This window comes from Gymnodraco acuticeps, unplaced genomic scaffold, assembly GCF_902827175.1.
Source record: "Gymnodraco acuticeps unplaced genomic scaffold, fGymAcu1.1, whole genome shotgun sequence".
NCBI lineage: Eukaryota > Metazoa > Chordata > Actinopteri > Perciformes > Bathydraconidae > Gymnodraco > Gymnodraco acuticeps.
In genome coordinates this window covers 1,012,551-1,026,996 of record NW_022989913.1, presented here as the reverse complement: position 1 = coordinate 1,026,996, position 14,446 = coordinate 1,012,551, and the positions used below count along the sequence as shown (strand labels likewise).

General features: G+C 40.6%; 1 protein-coding gene across 1 annotated transcript in view; it reads left to right on the top strand.

Annotated features, from left to right (window-relative positions):
• Positions 1–14,446, top strand: part of prkci (protein kinase C, iota) — a 35,851-nt gene that overhangs the window by 13,597 nt on the left and 7,808 nt on the right. Inside the window, exons 3-10 of the mRNA XM_034208552.1 lie at positions 3,264–3,353; positions 7,127–7,177; positions 7,807–7,892; positions 8,371–8,508; positions 8,602–8,656; positions 9,669–9,724; positions 10,582–10,758; positions 13,640–13,737. Coding sequence (XP_034064443.1) covers positions 3,264–3,353; positions 7,127–7,177; positions 7,807–7,892; positions 8,371–8,508; positions 8,602–8,656; positions 9,669–9,724; positions 10,582–10,758; positions 13,640–13,737 — 751 coding nt within the window. The remainder of the gene's footprint in view (positions 1–3,263; positions 3,354–7,126; positions 7,178–7,806; positions 7,893–8,370; positions 8,509–8,601; positions 8,657–9,668; positions 9,725–10,581; positions 10,759–13,639; positions 13,738–14,446) is intronic.

Sequence of the window (14,446 nt, the reverse complement as noted above, 5' to 3'; positions counted from 1 at the left end):
TATATGTATGTTTGTGCATGTTAATGGTCTGCTAAGGCTAAAATGCCAAAGTTTCCCACATACCTCATTCACACCAACGGTGTTTCAGGGCCGGTTCGGAGCTGGAGCTTGAAAAGCACCGGGTTTTCCTGTTCACACCGCAGCGGAGCAGCCTCTTCGCTCCGGAATCCGGTTCGTTTCAAGCACCAAAAAATTGTCCGGCCAAAGCAAAAGCACCACATACGTCACGCTTACGTCGAGGCGGGGGCAGGGGCAGATCAACTCCTGAACAACAACAAAAAGCCCGCGTTTTATCCAGCTTGTACACAACGATGGAGAAACTTAACAAGCAGCAGTGGTCCACTGAAGAGACCAGCTACCTACTGGGAATCTGGTCTTCCGAAGAGGTACAGAGGAAGCTGGAGCACAATCGGTCATTGTTGTTGTTGTTGCCGGTGTCAGCTGTGAGGGGTTTCCGCGGGGTTTGGCTTTATGAAGCAGGCACGCAAACGGTTAAGTCATGACGCAAACGATGACGCAATGACGCAGCACCAGTCGGACTCTGGGCGGTGTGAAAAGAGCCGGAGCTAAACCGAAGAACCGGTTCTGAACCTGAAAAGCTCTAGCACGGAGCTTGAACCGGAGTTGCGTTGGTGTGAATGAGGTACAGAGGGAGTTTCTTTGAACCTGAAAATAATAATAATGCATTTTATTTATGGGCATCTTTCAAAGCTCTCACCTTACAGAGCATAATTAAAAACAAGCAACAAAGAAGATCACACAGTAATACAAGACTTAAAAACAAAAATCAGTTTTAAAAAATGATTAAGATATTGAATATGCCAGTTTAAAAAGGTGTGTTTTCAGGCTGGATTTGAAGGTGACCTGAAAATAAGTTGAATATGTCCTCTTTAATGTAACCTTATACAACAAACAAGCCCATCTTTTGTAATCTGCTATTTAAAAGAAGCCTGCTGAAAGAATGCTGCACCTTAAAGATTGTAGTCATTAAAACATTCTTGCTTCTTTCCCCCAAGCCAAATAATACCAGGGTAAAAAGTAAATATAAATCTGGCTGGCTGACCTCAAAGTGCATCATTCAGTGCGGAAGTTTACTGAACGTACTGACATGGGGACATTACATTGGTGTGTGATTCATCCATATCAGTGCTTTAATGTACTGTAAATAATCTGTCTCTTCCTGTTTGTATTTTCTCCGTCTTGTGCACGCACAAACCTAATGACTCCGGAAACCAAAACGTTCAGATAGAACCAGACGAGATGTAGTCCTCCCACACATTCTGCACTGAACAAAAATATAAACACAACACTTTTGTTTTTGCTCCCATTTTTCATGAGATGAACTCAAAGATCTAAAACATTTTCTATAAACACAAAATAACCATTTCTCTCAAATATTGTTCACAAATCTGAAAAGATCTGTGATAGTGAGCACTTCTCCTTTGCCGAGATAATCCATCCCACCTCACAGGTGTGGCATATCAAGATGCTGATTAGACAGCATGATTATTGCACAGGTGTGCCTTAGGCTGGCCACAATAAAAGGCCACTCTGAAACGTGCAGTTTTGCTTTATTGGGGGGGTCTGGGGGGGTCCGAAAACCAGTCAGTATCTGGTGTGAGGGGTAGGGGTAGGGTTAGGGTAATGTTGTGAATCGAGTGGCCCATGGTGGTGGTGGGGTTATGTTATGGACGACGAACACAGGCCACTCGATTCACAACATTACCCTAACCCTAACCCTACCCCTCACACCAGATACTGACTGGTTTTCGGACCCCCCCAGACCCCCCCAATAAAGCAAAACTGCACGTTTCAGAGTGGCCTTTTATTGTGGCCAGCCTAAGGCACACCTGTGCAATAATCATGCTGTCTAATCAGCATCTTGATATGCCACACCTGTGAGGTGGGATGGATTATCTCGGCAAAGGAGAAGTGCTCACTATCACAGATTTGTTCAGATTTGTGAACAATATTTGAGAGAAATGGTTATTTTGTGTATAAAGAAAATGTTTTAGATCTTTGAGTTCATCTCATGAAAAATGGGAGCAAAAACAAAAGTGTTGCGTTTATATTTTTGTTCAGTGTAGTTCTCTGTCAACCTCCAGAAGTTTGTATATGTGTTAAATATACACACAGTGTGCCATAGTTTCTGTTCTCAAGCTATTTATGAAGTCAGCTGTTTTCTAGTTGTGATTAGTTAGGTAGAAACCAAGAATAGATCCACTGTCGGCTCTCTGAGTGCGTCACCCGACTCTGTACTGATAAGGAAATAATTAGATCTGCGTCCGAGTGGTATTTTAATTATTGACTTAGATTGATCACTGTGCAAATAGGCAGGTACATTTTAAAGGAACCTATATTACATGGCAGCGTCGACTGTGTGCTCTTACACCTTTTCCCATGATTACTCAAAGTTCACGTATTGCAATTCACACCTGCAATGCTTAAATGTCATGCTGCCCACTCTATAGTTAACCTTTTGCTCTGAATAATAGCGTATAATGTACAGGGTAATTGTTTTTACTCAGTCCTGTTGTTCTGTGTAATTACAATTAACCTAGTCATTGTGGGTTCCCTTCAATTAACATATCTATAAATGTCATGCAAATTACACTGGTCCTTCTTACCGGATTTCAAACACTTGTTCTAAACAAGATAAAAAGACAGGAAACGTATCAGTGTGGCAAAATGGCAGAGAGATGAAAGGCTCTTTTTTACTTTTAATAAATCTAACCTTTGATTTTCTCAAGAAGTAAAAAGTCCTCTTCAAATGTGCTGTGAAGTCCCACAAAAAGCCCACACCTAAATGTATTGAGTTTACTATCCTATAAAAAAGCATTTGGTTGAAACTAGTGAATGTTCTGCTTAATTGTGATCAAGAACCCTTTTAAATAAAAACAGAAATAGATGCAGATTAATGTCCAACTAATTGATCTATCATCTCATCATTCTACGTATATATCATAAACACAAACTGAAATAGTCAGTTTACGCGGCTGAACATTTCGTGTCAAATTCAGACACATTTTCTTTCTCCCACAAGAAAAAAGACGCTCCACCTTCTCACTACAGAGCCTCTCAGCTCTCTTTCCAAATGTTCTGACATAAAATATAAAATGTTCTATATATTATGTAGGTTTCACAGGAATACGTTCAGTTCAGAGGATATAAAACCCCTCTCTGATGCCCTCCTGCTCCTGGTTTCTCCCGGTAACCTGGTGTCTTTTCTCTTCAATGACATGTTGTCTCTCCTCTGCTGTCAGGTGACCCCTGCACCGTGTCCTCTCAGCTGGAGCTGGACGAAGCGCTGCGTCTCTACGAAGTCAACAAAGACTCGGAGCTCATTATTCACGGTGAGCCTCACTGCTTTCTCCACAGGCTGTATTTATACCAGAAAACACACACCTTGAGGGTTTAAGTCGCAGCACGTCCTTTTGTCCCGTATGTGGTACGATTCACTCCAGGCGCTTTGTCAGTAAGAGGTAAACATGAGAGTCTTGGAGTTTTTAAATCTCTCCTCCTAAAAATGTCCGATCACCCATCTGTTCTGTGCATGGTAGTACAGTACACCGGAATATAGGCCAACACATATTTTGCAAGACATTTTTTATGAACTGAAGGTATTTAGTCTCTACTGCTGATAATAAAAGGGATCATGCAACATGTTTTTATGTAAATCTCTTTAAGAAGTCAAATACAATTAATCCTCACATTATTTTAGATTTCAAATAATGTCTTGGTTTAACAATAGTGAATCAGGATAACTTGTCGGAAGCTGCTTTCTTTCCGTTTGAGTGCCTTCATGTGAAAATGGTAGAGCTGTCAATTACAGACGACATCATAACAAGGACTCGTTCTTAATTTGATAAGAGATGAAACGGAAATATCTGTAGGAACGTGATGTCCAACCAGAAGAAATAAACTCCAGAAACACTTTATTAATATATTATATTTTGCCTTCTTGTCTTATAATAATAAAACGTGAATGAATATATGATTGAAAAAGTTAAAAACAATGTTGGTAGTAGTAAGTAAGGTAGGGTCTTTCTGACTGACATGTTGCATTTATTATAGTGGGAGCTAATTAACAATATGTCGATAATTATTTACCTCATTAATGGTTTATTTACCCAATTATCACGAAGTCTCCCCATGTCATTATGAGGGGAAAAACATAGACCAAGTGTAAGGAATCCGTTCGGGAATTAAATAATTTTAGAGCAATTCAACTGTTTGTTTTAATGTATTAAGTGACGTACATCGTCCTTCTGTTTGTTAGAAGCTCTTTCTTACATGTCTCTTTATTATAGACGTGTTAACCTGCTCTGTAGCAGGTTATTCATGCGGTTGCCATGGCGATCTCCCAGCTTCATGACACATGAGTCAAACCCAAACATAGCTGCTGAACTAACTTCACTCCCCGTAGCGCCGTAAAAAAGAGTTTGAAGTTTCAGTCATTATGTTAACGTTCCAATTCTAAATCAATGTTCGCCTGCTGCACAAGGTATTTTCATTCTGTTCAAACCCAACATTATTTCCCACGTGTGTTTTCCAATCATTCCCAATTACCCGAGCCTGTTGTCCAAAAGTCTACATTTATAAAAAGGAAAGATTTAATCATTTTCTGAAATTCACTAGAATTTTCATTTCCTATTTGTTGGAGCTTTGCCTTTCAATAGCAACACATTTTTACTGTGGATAAAAACAAACGATCAGCCACTAGACATACACTAAGGCAGGGGTGCCCAACCTTTTTTGAACCGAGAGCTACTTTTAAAGTTGCCAGTCTGCCGAGATCTACCAGTCCAAATAGAGAGGCGTAGCCATTACTACCAGGTAAATACACACATACAAGTATTTAACTGAAGTTATACAACAGTGTTGTTGATACAGAGTTGGAGTTTATTCACACGTCACTACAGTGGGTGATGTTTTCAAGAAACATTGAACAGTGCTGCCACATATGACACAGGAACAAAAGAAAAGACTGAACCCTTTCTTTGCCATTATATAAAAATAGTGTTGCTACAAAAGTATAAATGAGGCTTACTAATAAGACAACTCAGATCTGAAGCCACAGGAATCTGCTGCCAAAGTGCAATAAAAAAGACACAATTAATAGAATCAAACCCTTTTTTTGTTGCATTTTAGTAGATTATAAAAATAAATGCCTTTTTTAAAATAGGATGCAAGCAACACTAGTTTCTTAACCTGAATTGATAATAGACTATAATCAATTTAAACAGAACAGATCTGAATGTTTGCATTCTTATACCATTTTGTACAATAATGAATAAGTTCAAACAAACTAAAACTTACAGCTGATTAATAACGGTATCTAACTTGAGTTTTTATTATATCAAAAACCTGTTGAAATGCTACTGTTATTTTGACTGTCCCCCAAAAGCGCGTCGGCAGCTTCCAGGAAAGCTTCTTTCACAACTTTGCCATCTTTGAAAGACTTCATGTGTTTCTCAAGAACGTGACTGACACGATAAGATGCTATGGTAGCAGCCTTGCTCTTGTTGTTGGGCCTGGTGGAAATGGACTGCTGTGCATTTAGCTGTCCTTTCAGGCCCCTCCCCTTTTGGAGCGTAGGGCAGAATTAGGAGGGAATTCCGTCTCGTAGCGTTTGTGCACTGTTTTGAAATGCCGCTCCTAAATTACCCTTCTTCGATAAAGCCACGCTCGCATTGCAGATGAGACAGATGGACTTTGAATTGGAATAGATACAAAAATAATCATCCTCCCACTCGGAGTGAAAATTATATATTTTGGGCTTTTTTGCTTCCGCCATAATTGCGGTCTTGTGTGTGTGCGGACTGTCACTCCTGTTGACACGGACAACGTCAGCGAAATACTGCCCAATGCCCACCAGTCACGCCCCGACACATGGGGTCTCGCCGGCCAATCGCAAAGCTTTGATGCGTTCAAGTGCATTATTCTGGACAGGAAGATTATGTTACAGGACATTAACGATACAACAGAATGTTGTTGTTCTATTTTTAGACACATCTCGCGATCGACTGGGAATCTCCCCGCGATCGACTGGTTGGGCGCCCCTGCACTAAGGCATGCTCGTGTAGATATAGAAGCTGGAATTTAAATAAAACCAATACTTGTGTTAGGGCCCCAGAAGTCGTTCTGGAAATAAATGATATGAAGGAAACCTGAACAAAACAGTTGTTTATTTGTCTGAAAATGGTTAAACTTGGATAGTATTATTTTCCTGTTCTGTCACCAGGTTAGGCCACAAAAATGTAAATTACACGTTGAGATTATGTTCAGCTCTAATGTAAGCATCTCTGGGTTTGATGACGAGTTTATGCTGCTCGCTTTTGAGTTCCTTTCCTTTTTAAAATTCTCTCGCATTTACATATCTGAGCATAGGCGCATACATACCGTACACAACAACAAAGCATCAAAACACACGCTTAATGCCGCACTGAGCTGTGATAAAGACTTCCGCTGTTGACGTCTGTCTTCGGGCCCTTCGGGCTACTTCACATCCTCCTCTAAGCCGAGCCTTGTTTATGAATATTCCTCAAACTTTGTGCGTCTAGAGGTCAGCGCTAACTCAGACGCAGGGTGAGAGTCGGGGGTTGTATATGCGGAGTGATGGGGAACATTTGATTAACAGGCTCTGTGTATAAGCATGTAACCCGGGGGTAGAGGGGACGGGGACTGTGCGGTTAATGTAATGTTTTAATCAAATCCGAGGTGAGGGGTCAAGAGTGCGGTGGATGTCAGAGACGGAGAGACTGAACGGAGGATGTGACGGCGCCGCAGGGGTCGTCAAGTCTGCTCGTTAACAGAGTTGTCGGCTGCAGCGAACAGCCTCTGACTCACCCTGCCCCCAGTCTACCTCCTGCCCCCTCACACACTGATCATCTTAGACCTCTTCTTTAAGATCGCATCTTTTCAGTGTACTGCATGTTGCTCACACACAGGGGCTTGCACCATCATAAGAACAACATGAGTACATTTCAATAATTTGGTGGAGGCGACAGGTCTGCTACAGGTGACTGCTGGGAGGATGTGAATTAAGCTCAGCAGCACACAAACACAAATGTTGTCAGAATTGCCTTCAAACTGATTTATTAAGTGTAAGTGTTTTTCTTCACAGTTTTCCCATGTATACCAGAGAAACCTGGCATGCCGTGTCCGGGAGAAGACAGTGAGTCAAACCTTTTCCTTCTCTACTTTTAGAAACCTACACTTTTTAATTACTCAAATATTGGAGCAATTCTTTTATCCAGGAGAATTTAAAATGGCAATGGTTCAGGGCAACAACAAAAAAAGAATTTGACGTTTATTAAAAACTAAAAATGTCAATCCTTTGGTTATGAACCACCATTTGTAACCCTTTAAGAAAATCCTGCATAAGAAATGTGTGTGTGTCTACATTAAATACACACATTAAACTCAATGGTAAGGTGAGAAAATGCAATTTTTTTTAAACATCTGAATTTACATTCAAAGCAGAAAACTGTTCAAATCAAAGTTGATGCTGAATTTACAAATGTAAGTCTTTAGTATACAGTTACAGTACATCAAATGTATGTATGCATTTTGATAAACAGGGCCACAAGTTGTGTTTGCAACTTAATTGATTGCATTTTTATATAAAGTGGCACTTTTTTGTAAAAATATTTTTGGGGCCTTTTCTCCTTTATTTGACAGAGTACATTGTAGACATGAATGAATATAGCCTTTGTGTCTTTGAAACTTAAAATGATGGTTCAGATGAATAATTTGAGGACTGTAGAGATTAAAGTAGTCCGCTCCTCTTTCTTCTTCTCACAGAGTCTATATACCGGCGTGGAGCGCGGCGCTGGAGGAAGCTTTACTACGCCAGCGGTCACGCCTTTCAGGCCAAGCGCTTCAACAGGGTGAGGCATGATGCGGAATTTCCCACATTTTGCAATTTCAGTGTTGGATTATTGTAAAGGTAAAAATATCTGGTGTGGTGCCTGTAAAAACTAACCACAATCAAATCAGGTTTTTATTTATATAGCACATTTTAAAAACGATTTTTGGTCGAGCCAAAGTGCTGTACATGCAAATAAAAAAACTGCGATCGCAAACAGAAGACAATAAATTACAACAGCAGATATAAAAATCAAACACAGGGAAATGTCATGAGTCGTACAATAGATAAGCGTAGTGACTGTAGGTGTAAGTATAGGAGAATGAGACATCCACCGCTCTCCAGTAATTGGTCTGTGTATTGATTGATGGAGGAAGAGGGATGGTGGGGACACAGAATCATTTGATTGTAGGCCAGCAGGGCTTCATCTTCCAGAAGCCATCAGCCCCTCTGTAGCCTCTCCTGGAGTATAATGTGTTTGTGATGATTTCTCTCTGCAGCGAGCACACTGCGCCATCTGCACAGACCGGATCTGGGGTCTGGGAAGGCAAGGCTACAAATGCATCAACTGCAAACTGCTGGTGCACAAGAAGTGCCATAAACTGGTCACAGTGGAGTGTGGCCGGCCGATGATCCAGGTGAGAAGATCGTTACCATCCAACACTTATACTTTAAGATGATATTCTGTCTTCCAATGATGATTATACTTAATGACACATGTTGTTGTCTAGGATCCACTCATGCCCGGACAATCGTCGAGTCAATTAGACCAAAGTGAACAGCCAGGTAACACACACACACGCACACACACACACACTTCTCAAATAGCATTGCACACAGTCAAAAGTTTTGGTTAAGAAGCACATGTAAATAAAAAAAGCACATAAGAGACACTCAAACTGGTCACCAAACACTTAGCTTGTGCATTTCTGAAATATCCGTCCAGGGTGGTTAAAATATTTTAAATTTCACTCTCAGTTCTGAATCTCTTTGCCATTCTTTCGACACAAATTCACTAAATGTCTGCAGATTTGACTGCCATTGTTAAAAACCTAAAGCTGCTAATATCTTAATGTTTGTTATTGTCAACGAATCCCATTAAGAGAACACAACTACAGTAAAAAGCCCAATAGAGACACATATCCCAAATGCACTGTATGCTCCTGCCCCTAAACATGTAATAATCCCAGCATAATCTCACTTCCCATAATTGAAAAATATTCCTTTTTGGAATATCCAAGAATATGCTTTTGACATGACCTGTCCCAAATGTAGAATATAATAATATAATTGACCCCAAGAGATTATTAACGTTAAGTTTAGCAGCGACCACCCAGAGTACACGGTGGGTCAGCTGCGTTTGAGATGTACCAACATCTCCAGACTTAAATCGGGTCAGGTGGTTGAGGCTGAAATCGCTGTTTCTGTTAATGAGGCCGTTTAAAATCTATAAATACTCACAGGCCACCTGGGAAGGTTTGGGATGCAACCATAGAAACATTTAGACTGTTTAAAATGCATCTATGTTAATTATTATGAAGTAAAATGATAAGAAATACAAAATAAAGCTGCATTGTTTTTGTACATACTTTGATTTTGAATATCCTGTTAAACACGGGTGGAAAGAAAAGGGTATTTTCTGTTCTAACCGAGCAGAGAGCAGACTGCATGGCTGTGAACAAAGCGTGTGACTGTCTCTCACCTACTTTCACTCCTCTCATCTCTGCTACATTTCTTTTCCTCCCCTGCCTCCCCCTCTCCTTCTGTCTGTCTGTCTGTCTGTCACGTCTTCTCTCAGGCCCTCAGAATAAAGACTCCAGAGAAAGCTTGACTTACGATGGAGAAGAGAAAGAGGTGAGCGCGAGAAATCTTTTGGATAAATATGTGTGTATATTTAGAGTGAGAATCCACCACTGTTTCATTGAGCAGAGAGGGGAAGGAAGAATAAAATCACCTGTAATTGGAAGCAGGTTTTTTGCTTATTTTACCATTGTGTACATCTGGGTGATTCTTCTTCCACCTGCTGTGATATGTGTGATATAGAGAGCATGCAGACATAGGCACACTCGCAGCGCTGGGGTATTGATTTCCTTTGGTGGAGCTAATAAAGTAACCTTTTATCACAGCTCTTAACACCCAAGGCTGATTAATGGCCAGGGATGTAGTTTGGGGGTTTGTTGAACGGAGCTGTAGATGGGGGGGGGAAAGAAATGGATCGAGATGGACTCCGATGGACGGAGATAAAATAGTACAAGCCAAATGATCTTATCTACGGCTCCATGTCTGACTCTGGGGGTTGTCACGTGTGGGGAGGTGAGATGAATAGGTAGTGGATACGGTTCACTACAGCACATTACAGGAGAGATGATAGCTGAGGAAATGGTGAAGGTGGTAATCAGGTTTACAGAGTGGAAGGAGTAATATAAATGATCGCTTAATCTGATGGAGGCAGTGCAATCAATGGTGGTTAATACAGACAGGAAAGTCATTACTTAGATTGACTTTTTTTAAATGTGGTGCTTTTAGGTCTTAATTTACAAACCACCCAAAGGAAATCACCTTCATGCTCAAACCAAATGACCAAATATTGATAGTTTGTCAGAAAATACAATTGTGTTGAGAGCTGAGCTGATTTGTCGCATAGTTGACTTGTTGTGTTTATCACATAAGCGTTTGTGTGACTCTCTCTCTCTCTGTGAACTGCCCCCCAGGCGAGGAGTAGTAGAGACACAGGGAAATCGCCTTCCAGTCTGGGGCTGGCCGACTTCGACCTGCTGAGGGTGATCGGCAGAGGAAGCTACGCCAAGGTGCTGCTGGTGCAGCTTAAGAAGACGGAGCGCATCTACGCCATGAAGGTGGTGAAGAAGGAGCTGGTCAATGACGACGAGGTAAACAACGCTGATGTTTAACGCGACATCAAAGTGAAGTCCACTCCAACACACTGAAATGGTGGTTTGGGCCCAAAGACTATATTCAATGTGATCAGGAAAATGCCACAACATTAATATATAGGGATGTAACGATACCAAAAACTCACGGTACGATAATATCGCGATAACAAGTCCACGGTACGGTGTTTATCGCGATATTGAAAAATAAAGGGAAAAAAATTACATCTTTTATTTTTTTTCAATAAAACATTTTTTTACTCGGAAAATGTTTCTTTATTAAATAATAAATCTGATTTGTACAGCATTTTAGTAGGATAGCAGTATTTTAAAGTGTCAAAAACAAAGTGACAGTAACAGACTGGAACAAGAAAACCAGTGTGTTTGTACCTACTAGTACTACCAAACAAAGTAGGCATTTTCTTTGTGCCACTGCATCTCACAAATAAACAAGGACATTTAATAATCAGACCCTGCAATAAAATAAAAATGTTTTAAGTTTTTCAAGTAACTCAGCTCAAACTCACTAGTCACTCACTCGGCATCATCAGACAGGTTTTTAGGAATATGAGAATGTCCACATTTCCAGGTATTTATAAGCTGGGATGTTTGTGCATTTACAATATCCCCTGCACTGGAAAAAACTCTCTCGCTTGGTACTGATGTTGCTGGGACAGCAGTGGTCGCGTTAAACGAATATTTTATTTAACAATGACGGAAAAATCTGAAAGCAGTCTGTCATTTTGACAGAGTAGAACAAACTCGGAACAGCGCCAACGTTTCCCCGCAGCGAGGCTCTGGTGTTATGCCGTGTTATGCATGCCCTCCAAAAGGAAATTATATAGTTTCCAAACCGTACTTTGCCGTAGGTTTTGCTTTACGCTGTGTGCGCTCCCGCGAGGTGATAACACCGCCCCGCCCCCCCCCCCGTTGACAGTTCACGAGCATGCTCTCTTGTGAACTGTTCAGACCCGACGGGTAATAAGGGATTATGACGGACATTTTACGATCTTGTCTGTCAAAATGACGGACAGCGAAAAAGTCTAACGCCACCTCAGTGGGACGGAGAGATATGCTTTGGCCATGGGTGACAGCAGTGGGTCAACTGTGCATTGTCTCTCCACCACTTCAAAAACAATACAGTTTTTGCCAAGAAGGTGAGGCTTATTGACAGGGCGAGATATAAATATACTGTTGGTAGCCTACTTGTCAATGTCTCTAGGTGTGTAAATGTAGCCCTGTAAATACGATGTCCTTTTGTGTTATCTGTTGTTTTATGTTCATGTTGTAACCTACTTGCTGCCATGTTGGACAGGTCTCTCTTGAAAAAGAGATCGATGAAAAAAATTAAATCGCGGTAGATTTTGTCAGTCTCACGACGGTATTGCGACGTTTATTTACCTCGATATTCGGTATATCGTTACATCCCTATTAATATAACATCAGAGTGCTTCATTTCCAGACCCAATAGGGATATTATATAGTTTCTTCTTTAAGGAGGTTTTATTTTTTGTTATTTAGGGATAGGTTTCCAGTGAGGGTTCCTCCGTCAACAAATCCCTTGTTGATTCTCAGTCTCTTGTAGATATCATATGTTGCCTCTTTCTCACACTACAGGCATCTACAAAGAGAAAAAAGCTGGTGAGGTTTACAACACGTGCTAACTAAGTGACACAGTCGTTAACAAGACTGACTTACCTGAACATGGCCTAAAGCTTTAAACCATAACTTAAACCACGGATGTATAATGAATTAACAGTTCCAACTTGTGAATTCTCTTCACCACAGGCTCAAAAACAACTGTGAAAGCAATATTTACAGGATGGAACTCTACAGGGTTAATACATGTTACAAAGAAGTGTTAAAATATGTGATTATTTATTATTATCTTTTCAACCAAGATGTCTTTATCAAAAATGTTGTTACCATGGTTCAACCCACCTTCAATGGTCTTGTTTTCTCCGAGCAACAGGCAGAATCTAAATATATTCATATTTAACATCGAAAAGCAGCACATCCTCACCTTAAGAGGCTGGCATCATTCATATTCTTTCATCTACTTATCAATTAATCAATTAATCACTTCAGCTCCAAGCATTTCATGTAATCGTACTTATTTGTTAATAGTGCAACAAGTGACTTAATAAAAAACATTTCTGTGATTAAGTTAAACCAGAAGTCTTTTTTGAGAAGTTGTATATCTACTAACAAAGGAAACATGAACAATATCTCAAAGCGTAACTGTCCCTTTTTAAGACAACACCTCATCTTTTGAGAAGTGAGATGGTTAGTTAACAGTGAAGGCATCAATCTTCTGTCGCTGCCATGTTTAATTAATGCAATTAGCCCAATCAATGATCGCTGTTATTCATAGCACAACCAACATCGCCTCATGTCATTGAACGCCAGCCTTGTGTCTCTTGTCTGAAGCACTTTGAGTGTTGATGACAGACCTCTTGGACGCCGTCAGTCTCTCTAAGAAGGTGTAGATAAACCATCATGTCATCAGAAATTGATCTGGAGGAACACATGTAGCAGCACAGCCAGAGGCAGTGGGAGTAGTTAGCCTTGATTAGACGCACTTAGCGTGAGTGACAAACTGACAAGTGCCTTTCGATCAATGCTGAAGTGTTCTGCCATCCCTGCTCTGTCAGTGTGAGCCTCATCCGTGTCCACACACACACACGGCCATCGATAGAGACCTGCTTCTGCTTCTACTGCCTCAGCCCTTTATCTCACCGATGCCCACCCCGGTCTCTATCTGCACAGGAGGGTCGATCAACCACTGTGCTTATTAAGCTGTTAGAAGTTCAAGGGTACTTTGTCAGAATGATCTCTGATTTACTCCCCGGGTGTGTCTTTGTGTGTGTTTCTCCTTCAGGACATCGACTGGGTCCAAACAGAAAAGCACGTTTTCGAGCAGGCCTCTAATCATCCCTTCCTGGTCGGCCTCCACTCCTGTTTTCAGACGGAAAGCAGGTGAGAGCATCTCAATCAAGAATGTATTTCTCTTTTAAACATGGTCTTTATTGGGGTTTTTTCAACATAACAATCCCAGGGCTGAACAAGTACAATGTACTAGACTGTAATCAGAATGACTTCTTCATAATGTGTACCAATTCAAAGAGAAATAAGGAATAACAAGGGGAGAACAAATATTAAATAGGCAATGCAGTTACACACGAGGGAACAGATTACAGCCCTTGTGTGTCAATTTACTTGTGAATGTGGGGTCAAAAGGAAAACATAAATAAACTATAACAAAAACCATGACTAAGATTTCAAACTAACTTATCAGACTCACAGATGAAAGTTGTTTTTAATCCGAATTTGCAGGAATTTGTCAAAGTAATCACTTAGCCAGGTGACCGCTGGTTCCCACAGCATAGAAAATGTTACAAAATGTAAATGCTTATAATGGCAGGTTCTTAAGATGTCCATTTTTTTTAATGAACCTAGTTACGAAACTGACTCTTTCAATTATTTTCTTTTGAAACATGAGTTCTCTAAGCTTGATTTTTGGTTGCTTTTAAAGGTTTTCTCTGTGTTCTGTCTGCTTCTATGATGCTGCTGTCTGCTCGCCAGGTCTCTATTGAAAACAGATTCCTAATCTCAACAGGTTGATTTAAGGTTACACACAACAATAAGTTATGACACCCTGTCAGTTGTTTGTCAGTGCGTCACAAAA